General features: G+C 40.4%; 1 protein-coding gene across 2 annotated transcripts in view; it reads left to right on the plus strand.

Moving 5' to 3' along the window:
- The window catches only part of LOC127576866 (adhesion G protein-coupled receptor A3), a 438,420-nt gene that overhangs the window by 375,850 nt on the left and 34,878 nt on the right, over nucleotides 1-27,692 (plus strand). For both annotated transcript variants that reach the window (XM_052027670.1, XM_052027671.1), the window contains 2 exons: nucleotides 16,569-16,696; nucleotides 26,210-26,333. In XM_052027670.1, the coding sequence (XP_051883630.1) occupies nucleotides 16,569-16,696; nucleotides 26,210-26,333 (252 nt within the window). The remainder of the gene's footprint in view (nucleotides 1-16,568; nucleotides 16,697-26,209; nucleotides 26,334-27,692) is intronic.

Here is a 27,692-nt window from a genome sequence, read left to right on the forward strand (position 1 = left end):
GCTTCCACATCCTTCCTATTATGAGGTGACCAGAATGGAACACAATACTCCAAGTGTGGTCTAACCAGAGTTCTATAGAGCTGCAACATCACCCTGCAGCTCTTGAACTCAATACCCCAACTAATGAAGGCCAACACTCCATACGCCTTCATAACAACCCTATCGACCTGCGCGGCAACCTTGAAGGATCTATGGACGTGGACCCCAAGATCCCTCTGTTCCTCCACACTGCTAAGAGTCCTGCCATTAACCTTGTATTCTGCCTTCAAATTCGATCTCCCGAAGTGTATCACTTCACACTTTACCGGGTTGAACTCCATCTGCCACTTCTCAGCCCAGGTCTGCATTCTATCAATATCCTGTTGTAATCTACAGCAACCTTCTATACTATCCACAACACCACCAACGTTTATATCATCAGCAAACTTACTAACCCACCCTTCCACATCCTCATCCAAGTCATTTATAAGACTCAGAAAGAGCAGGGGTCCTAGAACAGATCCCTGCAGAACACCACTGGTCACTGACCTCCAGGCAGAATATGCTCCATCTACCACCACCCTCTGTCTTCTATGAGCAAGCCAATTCTGAATCCACACAGCCAAGTTTCCCTGGATCCCATGCCTCCTGACTTTCTGAATGAGCTTTGCATGAGGAACCTTACTAAAATCCATGTACACCACATTCACTGCTCTACCTTCATCAATGTGCTTTGTCACATCCTCAAAGAATTCAATCAAGACCTGCCCCTCACAAAGCCATGTTGGCTGTCTCTAATCAGCCTGTGCTTCTCCAAATGCCCATACATCCTATCCCTAAGAATCTTCTCCAGTAATTTGCCCAGCACTGTAGTAAGACTCACTGTTCTGTAATTCCCAAAGGAACAACATTTGCCACCCTCCAATCATCTGGCACTATTCCTGGGGCCAGTGAGGACGCAACGATCATCGCCAAAGGCATAGCAATCTCTTCCCTCGCTTTCCGTAATAACCTTGGATATATCCCGTCCAACCCCAGTGACTTATCTATCGTAATGTTTTTCAAAAGTTCCAGCACATCCTCTTTCCTCACGTCAACATGCCCTAGCATATCAGGCTGTTGTACACCATCCTCACAATTGTCAAGGTCTCTCTCACTGGTGGATACTAAGCAAAGTATTCATTAAGGACCTCCCCTACCTCTTCCGACTCCAGGAACATTATTCCTCTTTTATCCCTGATCGGTCCTACCCTCACTCTCGTCATCCTCCTTCACATACGTGTAGAACGCGTTGGGGTTTTCCTTGATCCAGTTCACCAAGGCCTTCTCATGCCCCCTTCTAGCTCTCCTAAGTCCATTCTTAAGCTCCCTCCTGGCTACCTTGTAACTCTCCAGAGCCCTGTCTGATCCATGCTTTCTAAACCTCAGGTATGCTTCTTTCTTCCTCTTGACAAGATTTTCTACATCTCTTGTCAACCACAGTTCCTTCACTCTACCATCCTTGCCCTGCCTCAATGGGACAAACCTATCCAGAACCCCATGCTAGTACTCCCTAAACAACCTCCACATTTCCACTGTGCACTTCCCCGAGAACATCTCTTCCTAATTTACGCTCCCAAGTTCCTGCCTAATAGCATCATAATTCCCCCTCCCCCAGTTAAATACTTTCCCATATCATCTGCTCCTATCCCTCTCCAAGAGATCTGAGGGACAAGTTTTTCCCACAGAGGGTGGTGGATATATGGTACATAAGGCCAACGGAGGAGGTACAGGCAAATACAATCACAGCATTTAAAAAGCATTTGGACAGGTACATGGATAAGAAAGGAATAGAGGGATATGGGCCAAATGCAGGATAACAGATTTAACGTACGTAGGCATCTCGGTCAGCATGGACAAGTTAGGCCAAAGGGCCTGCCTCCATGCTGTGTATCTCTATGATTCTCTATGCCTCAAAATTTCTGTTCATAGTCAAAGAGCAGCAGCAGTGATGATATTGCAAAAGGATTTCATGAAGTGCATTCTGGATTCACATGGGCAGCTTGGAGCTCCAAATGAGTGTAGACTATCACTCCTTGAACCTTGGGCAAGCACGCACTCTATCTAAATCCATGAGTCTACGATGCCCGCTGCTCTCCAGCAAGGAGAAGCAGATGAATTCTCCTCTCCATGAGTGGAGAGCAGCGGCAACCTTCACTGGTGCACTGCTGTGCAGCATCCTGCGAAATCTGGCATGGATCAGCTGTCAATATCTGGAATAAACTGAAAGCTAAGAAGTTTGGATTGACAGTGACCTTAACCTCCATAAAGGTGGACTTTAACGTCCGTAAACCTCTGTATGGATCAGCCCACAAGTGTGTAATGAAGTGCCCAAACAAAGTTTTCACTCACAAGGTATAAACTGTTAGACCATCAACAAATTTGTGCCATGAATTAAAAGTACTAAAAATCACATGCGGTTCAGTAGAATTTCTAGCCCAAACTTGCTGCTGGTGGACCTATATCATTATTTCTGATAAATTTAATTGATTTGGTATCAGTACTAAATCAAAGAAGATTCCGATCATCGGATGTAGTGCTATGACTATGGTACATTAATTGTAACTCAGAGCAAAATTTACTTTGCTGCAACAACTAAAGGCATTCTTCAATTTAACATTGGCAATAAAACAGAAAAATAACTGTGCAGCTACCTTGATTTTCATTTGACAATCCTAGTCACCATTTACTTTCTATCCTAGGGTGGGGACATGTTCGGCACAGCTTTGTGGGCCGAAGGGCCTGAATTGTCCTGTAATTGTTCTATGTTCTATGTCCCTAATATATTAAAAATGGTTAACACAATAAATAGCCAATGATGTGTAATATCTTGCTACTGTAGGTGGCTGCATGCTATTTATCATGTTCTATAAAAATAAAGAAAATAGCTACTAATTTTTCAAACTCTAAGATGCCATTTAGGAAATGTTTCAGTGTTTCTTTGAACTACTTATAAATAATTAGACCAGGTTATAACTGTAAAATAGTTAGCCATTCATGAACTGTTATAAACAAGATACCAACAAATACAACTTGTTAAAAGTGTTCTCATTTTCACTCCCTGTTCTCTATTGTAGCTGATCCCCTGGAAAACACTTCTTAAAAAGGCATTGTTATTTAGATAGGACATTTTCTATAAAGCATTATAAAGTAAACTCACAAAGGAAACTAAAATGCTCGGATTGCTTTTGTGATCTTCTGTCAATCATACCCAACATATTCAGAATCTGCTTCCAACTGTATTGCTTCTGAAATATAAGCAAGTTATGTTCAATTTAAAAAAAAAGTCTCACAGGACTGACAGTAAATAGCAACATGAGCATTTGAACATAGGAACGTGAGTAGTCCTTTCGCTCTATGAAACTGTGATGATCCATACCTCATAACTTCACTCCATATTGCTCAAACTTGTAACTAACAAAAGCCCAAGTTTTGAAAATTTTAGTCGACAAAGTAACCACAGCTTTTTGAGGGAAGATAAGTTTTCTGTGTGAAAAGCAGTGCTTTCTGATTCTCCTTCTAAATGGACCTTGTTCTGTGTTCCCCTGCCAGTGGATATAGTTTCTAGTGTGCAATTTTCTTTATCAATGAAATTGGTGAAATGGGCATAAATTATGCCCCCTTTGAGAAGTACTTTTCACTCAATTTTTTTTAATTTCTGAACATAAAATCTGCCATCAAGCAGCATTTTCAAATAAAATTTTTAAGAAGTTATTTGCTTTAATGAATGCTCCTTGATGTTTTTAATGATAGTTGCAATATGCATTTTGATTAATACAGCTGAAAACAAGTTTATCCATATAAGTAAGCAGTTTTAATCAGTGTCAATCCACCACCCGTGTAACCTGATTTTAAATGATTGAAAATAATATTTTAAAATCTGAGGACTCTGTTCCTAGTTGTATTGGAGTATGATAGATAGTTTCTCAGTAAATTAAATACTTTATTCCAGCATTTTGAAACAACCACAAGATTCAGTTCAATTTTTAAAACCACCTCGAATATCTGAGAACAAATGCCATTTGCAAAAACTTGAAAGGTGATTAGTTCATTCTGGACTGTTTTATGACAGGGGCTGGCTTCTTGCTGATGTTCTTTATATGAGCCCGAAAGATAATGGAAACTAAATTTGTACTGAATGTAATTTGCTGCTTTAAATTTGATCTATTCTACTTCAATGCCCTTTACAAGCGATTTGAGACAAATATTACAGCAGCAATTTGATATGTACCCTTGGATTCAAAACACTTGGAAAAAACTGGTGAATTTATAGATGCACAGTTGGCCTTGCCCATGTGTGACAGTGCACACAAAGGAAAACAAGTAAAGTTATGGGTCAGATTGAGAGGGGAATGGTGTGAGTAGTGGGAAATCACAGGATTGAGAGGCCTGAGGAGGATAGTGAAAGGGTTGGAGCATCAGTTGGTAGGAAATGGGATCATAAGCGTTGCGCCTGGTCACCAGTGGCAAAGGTTGCATTCAAGAGTTAGGGGGAGTTGGATGAAGACGTCCACCAGGACATTGGTAGGAAAATTGTCATTATAGAGATTAAGCCAAGGGATCAGCTCTGGGAGTGGGTGTGGAGTGGATCTGGGTTTATAACAGAATTGGTAAGAAACTATGTGGTGGGGTTTCAACATCTTGATTGGGGAAGGGTGGTTCACTAAAGTGAATTATTTTACTAAAAGGGTTTCTTCCTGATGTGGGTTCTCAGCACCGGACTCCAAACTGTTGTGGAACAGAGAGACCCAGGGCCATAGTTCCTTGAAAGTGGCTACACAGGTGGACAGGGTGGCGAAGAAGGTATTTGGCATGCTTGCTTTCATCGGTCAAGGTATTGAGTACAGGAGTTGGGATATCATGTTACAGCTGTACAAGACATTCCTAAGAGAGTACTGCGTACTGTTCTGGTCACCCTGCTATAGGAAGGATGTCATTAAACTGGAAAAGATGCCAGAGGGTACATGGAGGACCAGAAGGAAAATTGCAAACTTGGTGGATTTCCAAGTAACTCCACAATTTTACTTTACAATTCGTTTTTTATTGGAACTAAATTATGTTGCACTCAAAAGTTTCTGTGCTATGCAATCCAATTTCCAGACCATTATCGTTCATACTTCACCTTTGGTTTACTTTCAAGGCAAGTTAACTGATGATATTTCCTACTAATAAGAAGACGCTTGCCGATTATTCATCAGCACTTTTTCTACCTGCTTATCAATTCCTCGCTGGTACTTTCTAAACTATTCACTAACATTTGATTTAATGACTTGCTGGTGTGACATGCAATGAACATACATAACACAGTCAACTGTAATATAAATTTACAGGTGTTCTGATGTGCACAAAACAAGTTAGACATAGATTAAGTTATTATTTCTGTATTAAAAGGCACATACTAAATATAAATCCTTTGAAAAGAATGTGAGCATCTTTTTCATAAAGATGATGAATTCTATGATCCTGGGTGCTGTAGCGGGAGATATTTCAAGTCCTATTGTCCATTGGAAATGAGAGTGGTGGAGTTAGAGTTGGGTAGTGAATGACCTGTCACATGTCAGGCCATCGTCCTTCCCAAAATTAGCAAAGGAATGATCATCTGCTTCCAGATTATTACCCAAATCAATATATAAATTGATTTTATAATAGATTCATAGCACAGAAATGGTAGCACAGAAAAATAGCATTCAACCCATGTGCTAAAGTAATTCAGCTAATCCCACTCCCTTTTGGGACTAGCTGAATTACTTTAGCACATGGGTTGAATGCCATCTCCAAATCCCTATATTTCTTTGAGTTCAAGGTCAATTGAATGATTGAATCTTCTGTCGTCACTCTGTCAGACAATGCGTTCCAAATGCTAACTAACCTTTGGTTCTTTTGCCAATCTGCATTCTCTGATTCTCAACCCTTTCACCAATGGGAACAGTTTCCCTCTGCCTACTCTGTTGATGCTCCTCCATTTTGAACACCTCCATCACATTTCTCATCCTTCCATTTCTAAGGAAAACAATCCGAGATTCTTCAGTCTTCCCAATTATTTCAGTGCCTCTTGACAGGAAGCATCTTTAATGTCACTAAACATTGAGAGGCTAAACCCTGTGTAGAAGCCTTTCAAACACTTAAAGGGGCCACATGAGTGGCAATGATTCTATGTACACAGAATATACTAATGCTAAAATGTATAGACCCGATAGCACTGTGAATGTATAAGCTGAATGGCACTATGAATGTAAAGAAAGCATGCACAGTTTTTGTATTTCTTGCATATATTTTATGAATAAAGTATTTCTTAGAAATTTTTTAAAAATCTCTTTTTATGAAGCCAAGGATCCCATACAGATATCTTTAATTGCTTTCTCAACCTGTCCTGCCACTTTCAGAATATAACTACATACCCACTTAAGCCTCTCTGTTCTAAAATTCCCCTTTAGATTTGTACCTTTATTTTAGTGCTTCTCCTTATTCTTCCAACCAAATTGATGACTTTGCATTTTCTTGCATTAAATTTTATCTGTCTTGTCCAGTCAAGCAGCCCATCTGTCTTCTTGAAGTAAATCACTATCCACTTCATTGTTTATCATACTTCCAAGTTTGTGTTGTCCGAAATTGTCCCCTTCCTACTCACGTCCAAGTCATTAATATTTATCACAAGAAGCTGTGGTCCCAGCATTGGCCCCTGAGCAACATCTTCCTCCAGTCCAAAAATACAACCATTCACTGTGACTCTGTTTTCTGTCACTACGCCAATAATTTATCCATGCAGCCACTGCTCCTTTTATTATGTTGGCTTCAACCTTGCTCACAAGCATATTATGTGACACCTTATCAAACAGCTTTTTCTAAGTCCAAAAAAGTCATATTGCCTTTGTTAACCAACTGTGTTACCTCATCAAAAGAAAATTCAATCAAGTTAGTTAAGCATGTTTTCACAGATCTGAGTTGGCTTTCATTAAGTTAATTTGTACTAATGTTAACTTTGTCCTGTGTTTAATTTGTAAATTCCTCCTTACAATGGTGACTTCAGCAGCCTGTGTTGCTGGGTTTACCCTTACATCTGGTCTGTGGTTGCTGGGTTTACAGTTACACCTGGTCTGTGGTTGCTGGATTTACCCTTACAACTGGTCTGTGGTTGCTGGGTTTACCCTTACACCTGGTCTGTGGTTGCTAGGTTTACCCTTACACCTGGTTTGTGGTTGCTGGGTTTACCCTTACACCAGGTGTGTGGTTGATTAAGCCTTACCAATCATTTGCAATTTTCCAGTCCTCCATCAAAATCCCCAAATCTAATGGTAATTGGAAGATTGTGAACTGTGCTTCTGCAATTTCCGCCCTTCCTTCCCTCAACAACCTTGGTTGCATTGCTCATGCAGCATCTGAAGTATCAGGGGGATTGGTATGTCACCACCCACCCCAACAGCCTCCAATGCACCTGAACCCATAATCACTGTTTTGGACGTAAGATCAGTCTTCTGGAGAGTGAACCCGCAGAAAGCATCTGGCCCGTATGGTGTCCCTGGCCGTGTCCGTAGATCCTGTGCAGATCAGCTGGCGGGGGTATTTGCAGACACATTTAACCTCTCCCTGCTTCAATCTGAGGTTCCCACCTGCTTTAAGAAGAGCACTCTCATCCCGGTACCTTAAAAAAACAAGGTAACGTGACGGAATGACTACTGCCTGGTGGATCTGATATCCACCATCATGAAGTGCTTGGAGAGGCTGGTCATGGCACACATTAACACCAGCCTCCCAGACAACCTTGACCTACTGTAGTTCACCTACCACTGAAACAGGTCTACATGGACACCATCTCGCTGGCCCTACACTCATCTCTGGAGCATCTGGACTGTAAAGACACCTACTTTAGACTATTGTTTATTGACTACAGCTCTGCCTTCAATACTATAATTCCAAGCAAACTCATCTCCAAACACCTCAACTTGGGAATCAACACCTCCCTTTGCAACTGAATCCTTGACTTCCTGACCAACAGACAGCAATCAATCAAGATAGGCAGCAACACCTCCGGCACGATTATTCTCAACACTGGTGCCCCACAAGGCTGCGTCCTCAGCCCCCTACTCTACTCCCTATATACTCATGACTGCATGGCCAGATACTGCTCTAACTCCATCTACAAGTTTGCAGATGATACCACCGTAGTGGGCTGTATCTCAAATAACGACAGTCAGAAGGAGATAGAGAGTTTAGTAACATGGTGTTTTCCATGTTACAACAACTTTTCCCTCAATGGCAGCAAAACAAAAGAGTTGGTCATTGACTTCAGGAAGGGGGAAGGTGCACATGGTCCAGTCTACATCAATGGTGCTGAGGTCGAGAGGGTTGAGAGCTGCAAGTTCCTAGTAGTGAACATCACCAATAGCCTGTCCTGGTCCAACCACATAGACGCCATGGCCAAGAAAGCTCACCAGCACCCCTACTTCCTCAAGACACTAACGAAATTTGGCATGTCCCCATCACCAATTTTTATTGATACACCATAGAAAGCATCCTATGTGGATGCATCACAGCTTGGTATGGCAACTGCTCTGCCCATGACCACAGGAAATTGCAGAGAGTTGTGGACCCAGCTCAGCACATCACAGAAACCAGCCTCCCCTCCGTGGACTCTGTCTATACTTCTCGCTGCCTCGATAAAGCAGCCAGCATAATCAAAGACCCCACCCACCCCAGACATTCTATCTTCTCCCCTCTCATATCGGGCAGAAGATACAGTACAAAAGTCTGAAAACATGTACGACCAGGTTCAAGGACAGCTTCTATCCCACTGTTATAAGACTATTGAATGGTTCCCTAGTATGATAAGATGGACCCTTGACCTCACAATCTACCTCGTTATGACCATGCACCTTATTGTCTACCTGCACTGCACTTTCTCTGCAGTTGTTACACTTTATTCTGCATTCTGTATTGTTTTACCTTGTACAATCTCAATGCACTGTGTAATGAATTGATCTGTATGAACAGTATGCAAGACAAGATTTTCAGTGTACCTCAGTACATGTGACAATAATAAACCAATTCCAAGTATACTTATTTTATTTTCACTGTAGCATTGGCAGCATTTTCTTCCTTGGAATAGGATGATTTTATTTTTTAGAATTTGGAAACTGTACCTTAAATTCAAAGAAAGATTTTTAATGATTGACAATAACTTCTAATACTGCTTCACCCTTACTAAGATAGCACATTGTCAAAAAATGTATTTTACTCTGGCCTGATGTGACATGAATAGCTGTGATAGACTATTCATGCTAAGTGCAATGATTGTTATATCAAGATTGGTTGCTCCATGCAATATAAAATGGGTCTGATTGCAAAGTAATGTGAATGTCAGCTCTATATTGAATAACCCAGTCACAAAATGTTCAATTTTCTCTGTGTAACAGATGTCATTATAGGCTCTATTCACGCTACTGCCGAGTTTAGGGGTGGCAAGCTACAAGTACCAAATAATGACTATTCCTGGTCCTCATCCAAGTTATTACCAGTGATCCAATTGCTAATGTGCCCTCAGTAAGTTGATTTAAAACATAGCCGCTCCACTTCAGAGCTCCTACCCTGCACTAGAAGAAATAGATACCAATGTGAGTAACCTGTTTTGATGGTATGACAATGGGCATGAACATGTCTGCCCCAATTATTTACAAGACCTTATGCCATGAATTTTGATGAGTGGTCACTGCTGTTTGAAAGCAGTCAGAAAGCCTGCCCTGCTGAGATTTCAGTTCTGATATTTCTTTTTCAAAGGTTGAAGGTGCCATCAATGAGCAATCCAAGTTCATGTACTACAAGCAATAAATAGTGTTCTGTAACTTGTTCCAGTGCAAAATAACATTTATTAATAGTTTTGGCCCACACAAAATTAAATCAAATATATGATCTTTTCAGTCAGTAAAGACAGTGCAAATTCTATGTCAATTTTACAGCACAGCCAGGAGTAATCATGTAATCATAGCAACACAGAAAACAAAAAACACAGATTTAAGGCTGTGGGCTGGATTTGCCTTTGTCCATTACTTCGATGGTGTGCTGGCCTTGTTCTCCTTGCCTCGACACCAGTATGGCTCTGGATTTTTTTGGGGGGGTAATAGTCACTGGATATCCATGACAAAGTGTTAGCAGCAATCCTACCCGTCCTCCACCCCCAGAGGGAAATGCAAACAACCTAAGCTAACATTACAGATGGATGACTGATACAGACTGAGAAATCAAGTTAACTGAAGACACCACAAATTGACTCTCTTACAGCCTGACCTGCTGAGTGTTTCCAGCATTTTTGGTTTCTGTTTTAGATTTCCAGCATCTGCAGTTTGTTATTTAGATTTTCAATTGGTCGACTTCAAGAGCTAAGCTCACCTGTCTGCCATTGTTTGCATGCAATAGGTGGGGAATTGGGGTTGGCCAACAGGAATGAGGAAGATCCAGATAAAGCAGGGAGTTGCCTGAGGAATGTGTCTCACCACCTAATGTTCTTATATAAAACTAGAAGGCAACTGAAAATGTCTCCCTCTTGCCTGATATTGGTGGTAGCTTACTGACTATTCATTAGTACTTCTTCCATCTGCTTTTTGATTGCTCATAGGTAGGTTTACAAATTATTTGGTATGGTTTCAGGTTATTAAGATCATTTAGTTAAGTGATTTGTGCCTTGTACATCTAATTCCTGAGTTGGTGTAACTTTCAAAGCCAAGAACATTGAATTCAGGTTGATTCACACCGTTCCTCCCCCACCCCAACTAAATACACCTCCCTTCAACACTACAAAGCTTAGAATCTGAGGCCTACTGGGAATACTTTCTACACTCCACCTCAAGCTGACAACCAGTTTTGAGGTTGAGGTCTGGGATAGAAAGGGGATCTCTATTCAAGGCTTAAAGAGAAAGGCCGCACAAACAAATCTCATATGCCATGATTCATTACAACCACAATGATATAACACTCCTTAAGATGACAACTCTGACAAAAAGAAAGGAAGAGCAACAATCACATAATGTCATTAACAAGCGATGCAAGCTGTCCAAACACTTTGCATTCAAGAGTGCCACCATCCTTTGGTAACCATCACTGTATTTCAGCTAAGATTGCTGCCTTAAAGACAGTTTTCAGGGACTCTTGGTGAATGTTGGACAGAACTGTATCCTCATGTCATTAATGCCAAGTGCCTGTAATCTTTAATGACATGACTCTTCTCTCCAGACATGAAGAACTGGAATGGTTTATTGGTTTATTGGTTTATTATTGTCACTTGTACCGAGGTACAGTGAAAAGCTTGTCTTACAAACCGATCATACTGGTCAATTCATTACACAGTGCAGTTACATTGAGTTAGTACAGAGTGCATTAAGGTAGTACAGGTAAAAACAATGACAGTACAGAGTAAAGTGTCACAGCTACAGAGAAAGTGCAGTGCAATAAGGTGCAAGGTCGCAACGAGGTAGATCGTGAGGTCATAGTCCATCTCAGTGTATAAGGGAACTGTTCAAAAGTCTTACCTCAGTGGGGTAGAAGCTGTCCTTAAGTCTGGTAGTATGTGCCTTCAGGCTCCTGTATCTTCTGCCCGATGGAAGAGGAGAGAAGAGAGGATGCCTGGGTGGGTGGGGTCTTTGATTATGCTGGCTGCTTCACCAAGACAGCGAGAGGTAAAGACAGAGTCCACGGAGGGGAGGCTGGTGTCCGTAATGTGCTGGTCTGTGTCCACAACTCTCTGCAGTTTCTTGCAGTCCTGGACTCAGCAGTTGACGTACCAAGCCATGATACATCCAGATAGGATGCTTTCTATGGTGCATCTGTAAAAGTTGGTGAGAGTCAAAGGGGACAAACCATATTTCTTTATCCTCCTGAGGAAGTAGAGGCGCTGGTGAGCTTTCTTGGCCATGGCTTCTACGTGATTTGACCAGGACAGGCTGTTGTTGATGTTCACTCCCAGGAACTTGAAGCTCTCAACCCTCTCGACCTCAGCACCATTGATGTAGACAGGTGCATGTACACCGCCCCCTTTCCTGAAGTCAATGACCAGCTCTTTTGTTTTGTTGACATTGAGGGCAAGGTTGTTGTCATGACACCATTCCACTGAGCTCTCTATCTCCTTCCTGCACTCCGACCCACCGCTGTTTAAGATACGGCCTACAACGGTGGTATCATCTGCAAACTTGTAGATGGAGTTAGAGCAATGCAAGCCACTGGTTGCATTCTTTTGAATAATAGGATATACACTGCATCCTTGGTGACTTCCCACGACAAACTAGAGTAACTTCATGCAGGTTCAATTCGCTAATTGAGGCACGTTACTGCAGCAGGAGAGAGCCCAATTAACTTCCTTTGCATCTGTCATCAAAGAAAAGGTTCTTTCAGTAGGACCCCATAATGGGAGAAAAAAACATCATACATGTTTTACCTTGTGATGGTCAGCATTTATCAGTGTTTGCTGAGACTACTTATGCAAGCAAGCAGAATGCTCATCTTGTGTGGAGTAACATAAAGAGATTCCATTGCCCAACAGAGCCTCAAACATAGATGGATACTGTACCACCATGGTGGGGCATGCTCAATTGCTCTGTATCCAACTATTCCATGGCAATTCCTAAAGTTAATCCAATCACATTAAGCAACACTAACCCTCAAAATGGCTGGCATCGAATTAATGTCACCATACAACCACTCAGTAAAAGGGAAAAGATATGATTTACCTCAAGAACAAACAAATTCATGGTATTTTTATTTAAACCTGTTCTCACAGGAAAAGGCAATCCCTGGTCAAGATTAACAATGAATCTGATCACCATCATTAATTAACTATTGAAGAACATGGGTATCATTCAGATCTTGATATTCATGGATCTATTTTTACCTAGGTTCTTCCAGCAGCATGGATAGAATTTGTGCTGGCAGTGACATACTATCATGTTTGACAGATCCTTTGAATAATTGGTGTTTTTTTTTAAACTCAAGATCTACCTGCAAGGCACAGCAATAGAGTTAACCGACACATAGAAGAGCTTGTCAGCACAATAGGGATTTTTCTCACTTAACATTAAGCTATTTTATGCAGATACTGCCCTATTCACAGCCAGTGAGGGCATTTACTGCTTGTAAGTTAATGTTCCCTGGAAATGTGCTGAGTGCACTGATCACATCAGTCAGTTTCTGATGCTGATTTGTTGGAGTACTGCTAAACTGGAGTACTGCACCTCAGCTAGTACTTTCTCTTCACCTCTCATAGCTAGACGTGCATTCAGCTGCAGGAGGGAACCCCACCAGTGTTATTTAACAAAACTTACAGATAAGCTTCTGTTTGATTTCTATAGCCATTGTTGCAATTTACAATGGTTTTTTTGCTTTCTAGAGTTCTTCAATGTGTGCCAGCTGCTGAAGGACTTGGTCTTGACTTCTCCAGAAACCAGTTGGTCCAATTGCTCCAAAGGGCAGCACAGTGGCACAGCTAGTTGAGACGTTGCTTCACAACACCAGAGACCCAGGTTTAATCCTGACCTCTGGGGCTGTCTATGTGAAGACTTGCACATTCTCCCCGTGACTGCATGGGTTTTCTCTGGGTGCTCCTGTTTCCTCCAACACTCCAAAAACATGCAGGTTGTTAGCTTAATTGCCCACTGTAAATTACCCCTGGTGTGGAGGTGAGTGGTAGAATCTGGGGGAAGTTGATGAGAATGTAGCAAGAATACAAATGGGATTAATGTCAGGTTGACAGTTGGCATAGACTCATGGGCTAAAGGGCATGTTTCCATGCTGTATCTCTCTGTGACTCTGATGTAGGTACATTGCAGGTAATACCATTGGGATGCAGCTTGATTGGAAGCAAGTACTGGAGGTACTGGAGAAAGTCAACCTGCTGGAAGAGAAAAGAGGAGGGAGATTCTGTAAAAAAACAACTAAGAATGAAGGCAATAATTAAAATGTTAAATATTTCTCAAGAAGTGTTGAAAAATAAAATAGAATTCACTTAGCACTCTCACAAAAAACAGTAAATACAACCAAAACAATTTTGAAAGAACTATTCTTCCTTGTTATATGTTTTCCTGCGTCCCTATAATCAGCATTAAAATCCATGGAGTTGTGGATCTTGTGTAAGCATTGATCTGGTGCAGGATTTGAGAACTGTTTTCCCCAAGGTAACTGCTGTGGAAACCTCAGCAAAGCTGAGCTCTGCTTTTTAGACTCCATGGGGAGTCTATTCGCAGAATCTGTTGACAGATATGGTGCCCACTACTGCCAAGTGATTTTGAGCCAGTCTTTCACCATTTCATCTGACTGCTCAGTGAATTCACACAACTCCACTGTTTCCTTCAGCTACAGCTCCTGCTTTACTTCCCTCTGCTGCCAAACAACTCAGCTTCAGCCTAATCAAAATTCTAAAATATAACATTGGAATCAAATGAGTTGGTGAAAGACAATGCATGAAGAAGTGGATCATCTGGTTTACCACTTTCCTTCCTCCTCCTCCTCCAATATCACCCTTCTTCCTCGGTAGCTGTTAGCTAAAAATCCTGTAGAACCTACTGTGCCCTCAGATGGCAATAAACCATTACCATCGTGAACATTGAGACCCATACTACTAAATCCTGCAGTCTCAGACCACAGAATCAGTTTGCTGGTAAATGCCAGCAGGTCTGGATTGAATTTCCATGCATGCATAGTCAAATTTGGAAGCCTCACTTTGTCCTGCAAGAGAGAGTGATGTATGCCAATGAATGTTGTGCAATATCTTGGCTGACCTGCCTGTCGTGATTAAATAGCTGAGAGTCTCTGCGAGCTAGGAGATATGTGATTCTTATAGCAGTGCTAAATCGTGTGAGGACCTGGCATAGCATGCATATGCTAGACACAAGCACAGATTAATAGCAATTGCATATAGGTGACTAGTCTATTGGACTGTGGTTGGTGGGATATGGCATGTAAAATTGATTTCATTAATCTTGAACCATTCATGTGAGGTCTGAATTTCTTGTGTTTCCTCCCACTTCTTTCTGAGGATGTTTCAGGAGAGAATGCTTCGGCTCTCTTTCTCCATCCACCTTCTGCCCAAAAGGCAATAGTGCAGCACAAGAAAACCAGAGGGCCTACTCTCTCCAGTTTTGTGCCAATCTTCAATGTCTCACAGATTATGATGAACTCCAGAATGCCTGCCAGCACCTTCTGTCACCAAAATACACCTCCCATTTTAAAAGGTGCAGGCTGGCTTTAAAGAGTGCAGCTATTAACACAACTAGGTTCCCTCCTGAGGTAATAAACCCTGGATAGCAATCCCTGTGTCCATTTTAGAAAGTTCAATCATTAAAGCTCCATGAACTTTTTGATGTTTATGCTCGTAATGTGATTAAATGCTTGAGAAGCATTAACAGATAATTATTGCAACTGTGTCATGATCGGGTGCTAATGTTTCATTAGTGCCAATAAAACTGTATTCCCAGAAATCACACTTTTCAAAACTGAGATTTCATTAGCAGTTTAATAACTATGTTGAATGCAGACTTTTTCTCATTATTAAATGCAAAACATTGGGCTTTATATTCCATATAAGTAATTGATGAAAAAGATCACTAAACCATAAACCCAAGATATTTGGGACCAAATCACTAATCTCTTTACAAATTTTAGCTCCTTTTTTTCTTTTTATCAACCTTATTTTCTCTCTTTCTCAAAATGCAAAGATTTGCAAAGGTTTATGTAGAAATTATGCTAACTTCTTGTGAATTAGCTAGAACAAATCCATTGTAAAATAGTTATATCTTGTATTGTGTCAGCTGAACCTACATGGAATATCAAAAAAAACTCATGATAATGTGATAAATTTATAGTTACATTTTATGAGAAGCAGGTGTGCTTTTCAAAGGATTTCTGCACCTGAGTGTGATTTTTCTAGGCCTTGTTAATTAAATGATGATCATATGGGATGTACATACGGTCCCAGTGAGACTGCACCTGGAATATTGTGTGCAGATCTAGTCTTCCTACCTAAGGAAGGATATACTTGCAATAGAGGGAGTAGAATGAAGGTCACCAGATTGATTCGAGGGATGGGGTTCATCCTCTGAGGATAGGTTAAGCACACTGAGCCTGTACTCTCTGGGATTTAGAAGAATAAGAGGTGATCTTATAGTAATGCAGAGGGTAGTTGCTGGCATGATCTAGAACAAGGGTTTACAGTCTCAAAATAATGAGTCAGACATTCAGTACTAAACTGAGAAGAAATTTCACTCAGAAGGCAGTCAGTCTTTGGAATGCTATACACAAGAATGCTGTGGAGTCTCAATCACTCAGAATATTCCAAATGGAAATGATCGATTTTTGGATATTAAGGGAATCAAGGGATATTGGGTTATTGCAGGAACATGGTGCTGAGGTAAAATATCAGCCACAATCTTACTGAATGGGGAGTGGCATGAGGGGAGCTACTCATGATTCTATTTCTTATGTAAAGTTTAATTCAGTAAATTAATTTTCCCACCAGGTTAAAAAGAAGCAGTGAATGTTAATGAATGTTAATGATTATTTTTGGATTGTTTTTTCAGGATTTGAAGACAGTGCTTTCCTTCAATCAGTACCCAGGGGAGTTCCTGCACCCTGTGGTATATGCATGCACTGCAGTCCTTTTGCTCTGCCTCTTTGCATCTATTATCACCTATATTGTGCATCACAGGTAGGAATCATAAAAAACTTATAATTATCAATTTGTTCCTCTGTAAGTCATGTTGAAGTATGCAGTGTTTGTTTTCAAAAATAAACTTTATCTTGGCTAAATTTCAATCTCATTGTAATGGAGGAAAATTTATGAATATGGTAGGGAAGAAAAAGAGGCAAATATTGGAAAAATAACAAAATTCAAAGGGATGGGCTGAGTGGGAACGTGCAAGCTGGAAATTAACATAGTTCTGATGCAAAACAGAACAGTAAGAAATGTTTTCAATCAGCAAAGAAATAAAATCTCTAACCGGGATAATGGAGCCAAATCAAAGCTAAAAATGAATATATGACGATAGCAAATGATTACTACATCCAAATATTCAATTTAGAACACAGAAATAACATAATCAATGAAATTAAAAGAAAAACGGTGCAGGAGAGATTATAATGGATAACAAAGAAATGGCAGAGGAACTAAATGAGTATTTTGCATCGGTCTTCACTGTGGAGGACATCAGCAATATACTGGATAGTCAGGGGTCTCAGGGGATAGAACCGAATTCAGTTAAGATTACTAGAGAGAAGGTGCTCCGGAAGCTAAATTGACTAAAGCAGATAAGTCTCCCGGACCGGATGAGGTGCACTCCCGGGTTCTGAAGGAGGTTGTTTCAGAGATTGCGGAGGCATTGGTGATAATTTTCCAGGAATCAATAGATTCTGGCATGGTTCCGGAGGACTGGAAGGTCGCAAATGTAATTCCACTGTATAAGAAGGATGGGAGGCAGCATAAAGGAAATTACAGACCTATTAGTCTGACATCAGTGGTGGGAAAGTTATTGGAATCGATCCTCAAGGATGAGGTTATGAAATAACTGGAGGTGCAAGGCAAGATAGGCCCAAGCCAGCATGGTTTCTTGAGGGGAAGATCCTGCCTGACCAACCTATTGGAGTTTTTTGAGGAAATCTCAGGTAGGGTGGATAAGGGAGAGGCTGTGGATGTTGTGTATTTAGACTTTCAGAAGGGCTTCGACGAGGTGCCGCACAAGAGGCTGATTAATAAGATGAGAGCTCATGGAATTACAGGTAGGATATTGGAATGGGTGGAGCATTGGCTGGTAGGCAGAAAGCAAAGGGTGGGAATAAAGGGATCCTGTTCTGGTTGGCTGCTGGTTACTAGTGGTGTTCCGCAGGGGTCGGTGTTGGGGCCACTTCTTTTTACTTTGTACATTAATGATTTGGATTATGGAGTAAATGGTTTTGTGGCTAAGTTTGCAGATGACACCAAGATAGGTGGAGGAGTAGGGAGTATTGAATAAATAGGAAGGTTGCAGAAAGACTTAGATAGTTTAGGAGAATGGGCAAAGAAATGGCAGATGAGATTCAATGTTGAGAAATGTGTGGTTGTACACTTTGGAAAAAGAAATAAATGGGCAGATTATTATCTAGATGGGGAGAAAATTCAAAGTACAGAAGTACAAAGGGACTTGGGGTAGTCGTGCAGGATACCCTAAAGGTTAACCACCAGGTCAGATCAGCGGTAAAGAAAGCGAGTGCTATGTTAGCATTCATTTCGAGAGGTATAAAGTATAAAAGTAAGGAAGTGTTGATGAGGCTCTACGGGGCACTGGTGAGGCCTCATTTGGAGTACTCTGCGCAGTTTTGGGCCCCTTATCATAGGAAGGATGTACTGATGTTGGAGAGGGTTCAGAAACAATTTACGAGGATGATTCCCGGAATGAAAGGGCTTACTTGTGATGAGCATTTGTCGGCTCTTGGACTGTATTTATTGGAGTACAGAAGAATGAGAGGGGACCTCATAGAAACATTTAGAATATTGAAAGGACTGGACAGAGTAGATGTGGTTAAGCTGTTTCCCCTGGTGGGTGAGTCCAGGACTAGAGGGCACAATCTTAGATTTAGAGGGTACCGGTTTAAAACAGAAATGAGGAGAAATTTCTTTAGCCAGAGAGTAGTGAAATTATGGAATTCTTTGCCACGTACAGCTGTGGAGGCCCAATCATTGGGGCATTTAAGGAGGAGATTGATAGGTATCTAATTAGTCAAGGTATCAAGGGAAATGGGGATAATGCCAGAAATTGGGGCCAGATAGGAATAGTATTAGTTTAGCTCATGGAGCAGACTCGATGGGCCGAATGGCCTACTTCTGCTCCTTTGTCTTGTGATCTTGTGACAATTAAGAATTTTGGTGGACTTGGAATTTAATTTTTCCAATCACTGCAGCACAATCAATAGCAGAAAACTGAACAATGTAGAATCATAGAATCATTACGCCAAGGAAAGAGGCATTTGGCGCATTGAGCTTTGATGTGCTCTCTGCACAAAGAATTCAGTTGGTCCCACTCCCCTGCTCTATCCCTATTGCCCTGTATTTTTTTCTCCTTCATGTATCTCCTCAATGCTTTTAGAAAGCCATGGCTGTATATATTCCATCACCCTTTCAGACTATAAATTCAAGGTCATGACTACTTTGTCCCTGTGTCACCTAAGACACTTCTGCCAATCACCCAGAATAGATAAAGTGTGCAGTTTGTCAGTGGAATCATTATGTAGTCAAACTATGTTATAATGCTTTAAGCAGTTCTGTTCATTAAGAAGCAAGGGATACATTGAATCCCTTAAAGTGAATTAAATCAAATGTGGGAAATCTGATCTGGAACAGAAGAGATTAAGTGGGATCACGGAATGGTGTATTATAGTCTCAACCAGTTGATTCACTCATGATATTTACATGATATCAATAAACAGCCAAGAACATATAATGCATCAAATGCTTTAGGGCCAGAGTCCAGCACTGGCTGTGCCTTTAGTGAATGTGTTCCAGTAAATTTACAACATTGGCATCAATTTGACAACCTGGAAAACTTCCCAGCTATGTCCTGCGCATAAAAAAAGCAAGACCAATCCATTCCAACTAATTGCTGCTCTTTCAGCCTACTCTCAATTGTTTAGAAAGTGATGGAAGGTATCATTAAGCAGCACTTACCAATACCCCACTCACTGATGCCCTGTTCAGGTTTTGCCAGAACCACTCAGATCCAAACCTCAACATAGTCTTGCTCTAAATGTGGATAAAAGAGCTGAACTCCAGGAGTGAGATGACATCAAGGCAATAATTGACCAGATGTAGCATTGAAGAACCCTGGCAAAACTGAAGTTAATGGAAATCCAAGGAAAACCTTTCACTGGTGGAGCCTTAACATGCACATGTAAAGGTTATTGGGCCTGTTGAAAGTCTGGATATCATGACTACTTTGTCATAATATTCTGGGGATGGGATTCAAGGTCCAACCAGCTAATTCATCAATGATTTTCTTTCCATCATAAATCAGAAGTGGGGATGTTCATTGATGATTTCACAATGTTAAGTACCATCCCCATCTCCTCAAACAATGAATCAGGCAAGGCTGAGACATTCAAGCATCAGGCTGTAACATTCATATCACAAGTGCCTGGCAATGACTATCTACCTCAAAAGAGAATCTTGATATCCAATCCTCCACCATCAACATCGTAGGAGTCACCATTGACTAGAAACACAACTGGTTCCGCCATATAAGTACTGTTGCTGCAAAAAAAAGACCAGAAACTGGATATCTTCCAGTGAGCCACTCACCTTTTGACATCCCAAAGCTTTTCCAGAACCTGAAAGGCACACATGACATAATTTTCATTGCCTCTCAAGTTCAACATCACCTAAAACAAAGCAGCCTACTTGACTGACACCCAAACCATTCATTTCCTCCACCAGAAGTGCACTGTGGTTGTCGTGCATACCATCTGCAAAGTGCACAGCAGTCGCTCACCCAATCTACTCCAACAAAACCTCTCAAACCCTCATTCCCTACCAGCAAGAAGGACAAGGGCAGCAGTTGCATGGGCCACTATTGTCTGCAAGTCACACACTATTCTTATTTGGAGCTATTTAGCTATTCTTTCACCACCGAGTCTACATCGGGGAATTCCCTTCCTAATGAACAGCAGGAGTAACTTTACCAGAAGGAAGGCAGTGGTTCAGGTTTGTAGCTCACAACCAGCTTCTCAAGGGCAATTAGAGATGGGCAATAAAAATGCTGGTTTTTCCAATGAAGCCCACATTCCATAAAATAATTTAAAAGCAAGGACAGAATTATTCCTGAGTTCATTTCAGGTTTATAGAACTGATTTACACTGGATTTTACTTCCTGTGTTTTAATGGCTTTAAAGATTGTTTTAATTCTTGCATTACGATGTTGGAATTACAGTTCCACAAAAACTAGTTCAATTTCCAAGCAATTAAAAATATTTTTCCATAATCCCCAGGATGAGGCAACTAATATTTTCTAAGATTAAACTCTCTTTTCTTCTGTTTCTTTTCTAAAAGCCTAGCCAATGCCCTCATTCTATTTTGACTTTTGTAAACATCAACATTCCACTGTTGAGATTACCTTGCAATTTGAGATCTGCAGCTGGTTAAGAGTCCCCTCGCCACAAGGATTTCATTTGGGCCTCTCCAGCTCAGCTCCATTGGGATTTGTGCTGTTGGCTCTGTTTGCACACCAACTTTGGCATTTCATCACAATGGCAACCACTTCACTGCAATGCCTGCAGATGATGCATGACTGTAGCTTTGGATAAACCAAGGTAGAACGGATAAATCTGAAAGATAAACTGTATCTTAGATTGTAATGATAAACATTAAACATGTGAAAGCAAGGTTTCGGAATCACAAGATAAATATAGCAGCAAAGCAGAAGTGCCGTCCCTGTTGCAACTTTGTGATTTTTCTCTCTCTGTGCCAGTTCTCCAATTCCTCCCCTTTATATAGCTAATAGGATTAATTTTGTGATGTTGACTTATATCCAGTAGGTACAGAGTTAAAGCATCATAAAAAAGTGTTTTTCTAAATCTTTTAAGCTAGTTGGAAGAGAATGTTTCCTTTCCTTCATGCTGGGATTGTTTCCTATGTAGGGCATGGTGATAAAAGGAAAGATAACCCACTGTGCCACATAATCCATACAACAGGCTGATATTTCAGTTATAATAAAAGCTTGCTCCACACTTTGTTGAACTAATATGTGATTTAGCTCTAGAAATATAGCTCTTTCTGATCCATCCTCCCTAAATTCAAATTATCTGTCAATCCTCCTTCGATACAACGGTGGTGTTGGTGAACAGAAGAACTGTGAAGGTCAAAAACTTGACCAAGAAGTAGGTAGGAGAATAAGCTAGGCAATTTTCTTCCAGTCAGTGGTGGTGAAGAAGACTTTGGAAGGAAAAAAATCACAACAGCTTGGACAAAGAGCCACCAAAAGTTTGTTTAGGACAAAATGTGTTGTATAACTTGTATTCAAGGATTTTTTGATCGGCTAACAGAGAGGGTGATTAAGGGCTTTGCAAGTGATGTCGCATATAAAGACTTTCAGAGGGAATTTGACGCGGTGAAGCATAATAGAATCTTTAGCAAATTCAAACCTGATGGGATAAAAGGGGCAGTAACACGAGGAATGGAAAATTAGTTGAGGAATAGAATAGTTGTTTTTCAGACTTGTGTGAGGTTTCTGGTGATGTTCCAATGTTGGGACAATTACTGGTTATGATGCAGGTTATTCATCGGGACTTGAAATGGGGTGGGGAGGAATAGATCATAATTTTGAAATCTGTAGAAGATGCAAAACTTGAAAGCAGTGGGGAGAGTGATAATATTCTTCAAGAGGACAGATGAATGACTGTGGATTACACTGACATGTAACACATTAAACACAGGAAGAAAGGTGACATGATATATTTTAGTAGGCAGCTCTACTTCTCCTAACTTCCCTATTGCGTCTAAATTATCGGATTACTTGTCCAATATCTGATAATGGATGAGCATAGATTTCTGCCAACTAACCACTGGGAAACCTGAAGCTTCAGTCCCTGCTGCAAACTCTGTTTCCGAGTCATCCCTCTCCTTGGCCATTGCTAAAACTTCTACCACTATAATTCACCTGGTTTCACCCTTGCTCCAGCACATCAGCTGCTGAAATTTTCACTCACACCTACTTTATTACCTGGCTGTTTCAATAGTCTCCTGACTGCTCTCCTTCATCATTCCCTCTAAGAACTGAAGTCATAGAAAATGCTGCTGCCCACTGCCCACCCCTACCACCTTCACCCCACCCCTCTGCTCACATCTTAATTTGCAGCAAGTCCCGTTCACTGATTAACCTTTGCTTGGTGACTCATACACCTCCTGGCTAGCCAAACCCTCAATTTGTAAAATTTTCATCCTGTTTCTAAATCCCTTTAAGACTTCAACACTTTGGCCCTTTCTATATTGTTAAATCCTAAGACCGTGCAAGATATCTGCATTCCTCCAATTCTGACCTGTTGATCATCCCCAAATTTAATCATGACATCAATGGCAGCTGCCAGTGTTCTGAAGTGTGGATTTTTTTGAATTGGTAAATTTGGTAAATTGGTTTATTATTACCACATGTACTGAGGTACAGTGCAAAACTTATCTTACCTACCATCCATACAGGTCAATTCATTACACAGTGCATTGAGGTAGTACAAGGTAAAACAATACAGAATGCAGAGTAAAGTGTCACAGCGACAGAGAAAGTGCAGTGCAGGGAGACTATAATATGCAAGGCCATAGAGAGGTAGATTCTGAGGTCAAGAGTCTGTTTTATCATACTTGGGGACCATTCAGTAGTCTTATAACAGAGGGATAGAAGCTGTCCTTGAGCCTGGTGATACGTGCTTTCAGTCATTTGTATCTTCTGCCCGATGGGAGGGAGAGAAGAGAGAATGTCCCGGGTGGGTGAGGTCTTTGATTCTGTTGACTGCTTTACTGAGGCAGCAAGAAGTGTAGACAGAGTCCATGGAGGGTTGCCATGATGTACTGAGCTGTGTTCTCAACTCTTTGCAATTCCTTGCAGTCATGGGCAAAGCAGTTGCCATACCAAGTCATGATGCATCCGGATAGGAATCTTTCTATGGTGCATCATTAAAAATTGGTGAGGGTCAAAGGGGACATGCCAAATTTCTTGAGCCCCTTTAAACTTCTCTGCCATTCTACTATTCCTCTCTTAATTTGCCACTGGAAACCTACCTGTGCGAACAATTATTTAGTAATCTGCCCCAACATTTCCTTATGCAGCTGAGTGCCAAATATCATTGATGATGTTCATTTTAAAGCACCTTCAGAGATTTTTCTACACTAAATAAATACAAATTCTGGTGGTTGCTGTGCATAGAATGGGAATGTGAATATAAGCCAGATTGTACAGCTTTATAGAGGATGCATGAATAGAGGATCTGGTGATGCTTCTGCGCATATCTTTGAAGAGAATGGCAGAAGAGGTTAGCCAAGCAGTTGATAAAGAATGTTGGGTTAGAAATAGCATCAAAATAAGTGCATTAAAATAACTTTGTAATGAGGCAAAAGGGGCCATTTTGGCTCAAGGCCTCCTGTACAACTGAATGCATGTTGCTTATTTTTGTAATTGTAAACGGGCTAAGAATCGGTGCTGCATTCATCAATGGTTTGCAGAGTGGGAGAGCCAGCATTCAGAGGATGAAGATCAGGGCTTAAGGTCAGGTTGCTGTTAAGGAGGATGGGGAAGAGTGGAAAAGCTATGCAGGAACAGTGATCAAGTCAGTGGCTAGCCTGGAGGGAGTGATTAGTAGCAGTTGGAGTTTGGACCCTCCTTCCAGGATCTCAGGGAATTGTTGGGTCAAGGACATGTGGAGAAAGATTAACAAGGAGGAGCCATGGTTTTGGGGGATTGAAGAGGTTGGGGATTGGCCTGAAATGATCAGGGAGACAGAGGGGCCTTGGACCTTAGGACCCAGACCATGCAAGACCGGGATCAAGGTTGGTGCATTGGTAATCTGAAGGATGAAAGGTAAGAATGCAATTTACCAGCAGAGCAAGTCATGGTAGGTAGTTCTAAGCTGAATTTCCAAGTTGCATGAATCTACCCAGAAATTGTTGTTATCACTGTCATAACATTGGAAAGAACAGCCCTATGTGATGGAACTCATGGGATTGCTAGGCCATAGGACACTAGGGTTTATGAATAGGAGAAAGAATGCAGTAGGCAGGATAGGATTTGTTCCAGAATTGAGAATTTGTGGTTGAATCAATAGATTAGTGAAGCTGGGGCTGTAACTAACTTACTCCAATACAGGAGGTGGCCATTTGGGCTATTTGATCTGCACAAGCTCCCAACGGCAATCCCATCAATCCCATTCATTATCTCCTTATTTCGCTGCCGTCCTGCAACTTATTCTTTCTCACACCTGTCCATCACCTCTCCTTTGATTCTTTTGCCACATGCCTACATGAAGGGGTAATCTACAGTAACCAATTAACTTACCAGCACATCCTTGGGATGTGGGAAGAAACTAGAACACCAGGGGGAAACCCACGCAGTGACAGGGAGAATGTGCAAACTGCTCACAGTACTGGAGGTCAGTATCAAACCCAGTTCCCTGGAGATGTGAGGCAGCAGCACTAACTGCTGGACCATCATACTAGGTTGTTCCCTTTGAGAAGAGAACTGAGGTTTCTTTTCAAGCAGTAAAGGCTAAAAAAAATGATAGAGGTGTTTAAAATCATGAAATGTTGAGAGCAAATAAATCAAACCTCTTTCTAATGGTTAAGTCCAATGGTAACAGTGTTTTAGGTGAATGGTAGAAGTACTATTGGGATTGTGAGACAAACCTTTTTATGGAACAAATGATCTGGACTGAAATGCTTTGCCAGATGGTGATAGAAAGTGATTCATGCTTTCAAATGGCAATGACGTAGGAGAAAAAATTTACAACAGTATGGAGAAAGAGCTGGGGAGAGGTGCTACAAAAGGCCTGTCATAGATAAGATAGGTTAAATTGCCACCAACTATTCTATACTATTCTATAAATTTAATATCAAACACAGCTATAACATTAATCAAATATTTCATTTTTATTTGTGAGGTGATATACGGCATGGAAATTTTCAGAAAATATCTTCATCCATACAACAGCCTACAGCAGATTTTGTGAAACATTTACTTTTGACATTGTGGATATTTAAATAGTTATGCTGCTTCCCTGAGTAATCAGTGAAATAAAATATATTTCAAACTCAGTTAAGTTACACTGAATATAAAACTTAATGACCACTTGTGAGCTTTTTTTTCCAAAGTCAAAACCTTTGGAAGAAGGTAATAATGATTCCCTATCAGGAGGTGAATTTAACAATTCTGAAAATCCTCAGATTATTTTGTTTCCAACAGTTATCCATGCAGAATGCAATGATGTTACAAGATGTGCTTTCTCATTGTGCTTTTCATCTTTGTGACAATAGTTATTAATTACAAGCAGTTTCTTTTTCATATGGATGACAGTGAACCTGTTCATCTGTTCCTTCTAGAGAAAGTAATGTTATCAATAGCCTGTGACTCTAACAACAAAACAACTGTTGTATTTCTCTGATTATGACAAAGAAAAGGTATAAATATATCTGCATTACATACGTTTCTTTTTCTGACAGCACCATCCGCATTAGCAGGAAAGGCTGGCATATGCTGCTGAACTTCTGTTTCCATACTGCCCTCACTTGTGCTGTGTATGCTGGAGGTATCAATCGCACAAAATACCCAATCATCTGTCAAGCTGTGAGTAGCATATATTACTTTCCAGTTTGGGAATCACTAAATTAGAAAATGAATGATAGTACCTGTCAAAGTAACTTATTATTGGAGAGTCAAGGGCAAGCAAGTCTCCATTTTACTGTTCCACATTTTTTTAATTAAATAAAATGTTTTATCTTACATCGTGCACAAAATAGCATCAAGGGATCAATCTCTATTTCGATGCCCAGTGCCATTTTAATGTATTTTTATTTTCTTGATCTTACTGGACAATCTCTCAGAATCTGCTTACTGATTTCTGCCACATAAGTTCATGCTGTTTATGAATGGTTGTATGATGGTACTGTATAATATTGTTTGATGGTATAATATTGAACAACTAAGAAACATATGGAACTGGAAATATTTCCTGTTTAAAGTTCTCTGGATAAAGCAAAATGAATGGCAATTTGTAAAATGAATGTAGTATAGAAATAGATGAATGTTTAAAGGGTTAAAATTAATAGAGAAAAAATTATGAATCACAGGTGCACCAAATGCATGTTGTATCCAAATTTAGGTCCAATTGAAAGTAACGCAGTGCAGTTGTTCCATTTAATTAAAATTGGCATACCCCTGGATTATCCAGGGGCTTTACAGATAACGACAAAAAGTAAGTTGGCAGAAATTTGCATATTTAATTAACTAGGCTCACATCCACACTACAGCTGACTTGACCTGATAAGGACAAGCAGAGCTGCCTCTGAACATTTCTTCCAGGAGTAGGGTTTGGAAGCTGAAAAATTCAAATCCATAATTTTAGCAAATCAAAAATGGGACAAATGAGAATTTGAGATAAACTCATGGAGGGGAAAGACAATACTTACTGCTCCAGGTTTAAGAACAGATAATGGAGACTGCACGTCAACTTTTCCTGTATGATTATAAAACAGACTGGTTTGATTCAAGCTCCTTAGTGACTTCTGTGCACGGAATGAAATTTCTGCAACAAATGATCTCAAACCTACAGGAACAAAATGTAATATTTAATTAATTTGGCTTGTAATGAGGTGTGGTCTTTTTGAACAATTTTTTTTCACGATATTATTTTAATATTTAATTTTATGTCTTCTTATTTTGCAAACTTATTTGATGTTAATCAATCAATGCTTTGTGGCATTCTGAAATGGTAAAGAATCCACTATTATGGTAACCACATCATACCTTGTAAACAAAGGCTAAATATTGTGATTTACAAGTCTTTTTCAAAAAATCATCAATTTTATGTGGAAATTCATTGTAAGACTGATTATGAGAAGATACATAGTTGTAATTATATCTGTATTTAAATTACATTTTTACATCAGTTTGCATTTTTCAAATGTTTTTCATGCATATATGGTC

The sequence above is a fragment of the Pristis pectinata genome, chromosome 12, assembly GCF_009764475.1.
Source record: "Pristis pectinata isolate sPriPec2 chromosome 12, sPriPec2.1.pri, whole genome shotgun sequence".
Taxonomy (NCBI): Eukaryota; Metazoa; Chordata; class Chondrichthyes; order Rhinopristiformes; family Pristidae; genus Pristis; species Pristis pectinata.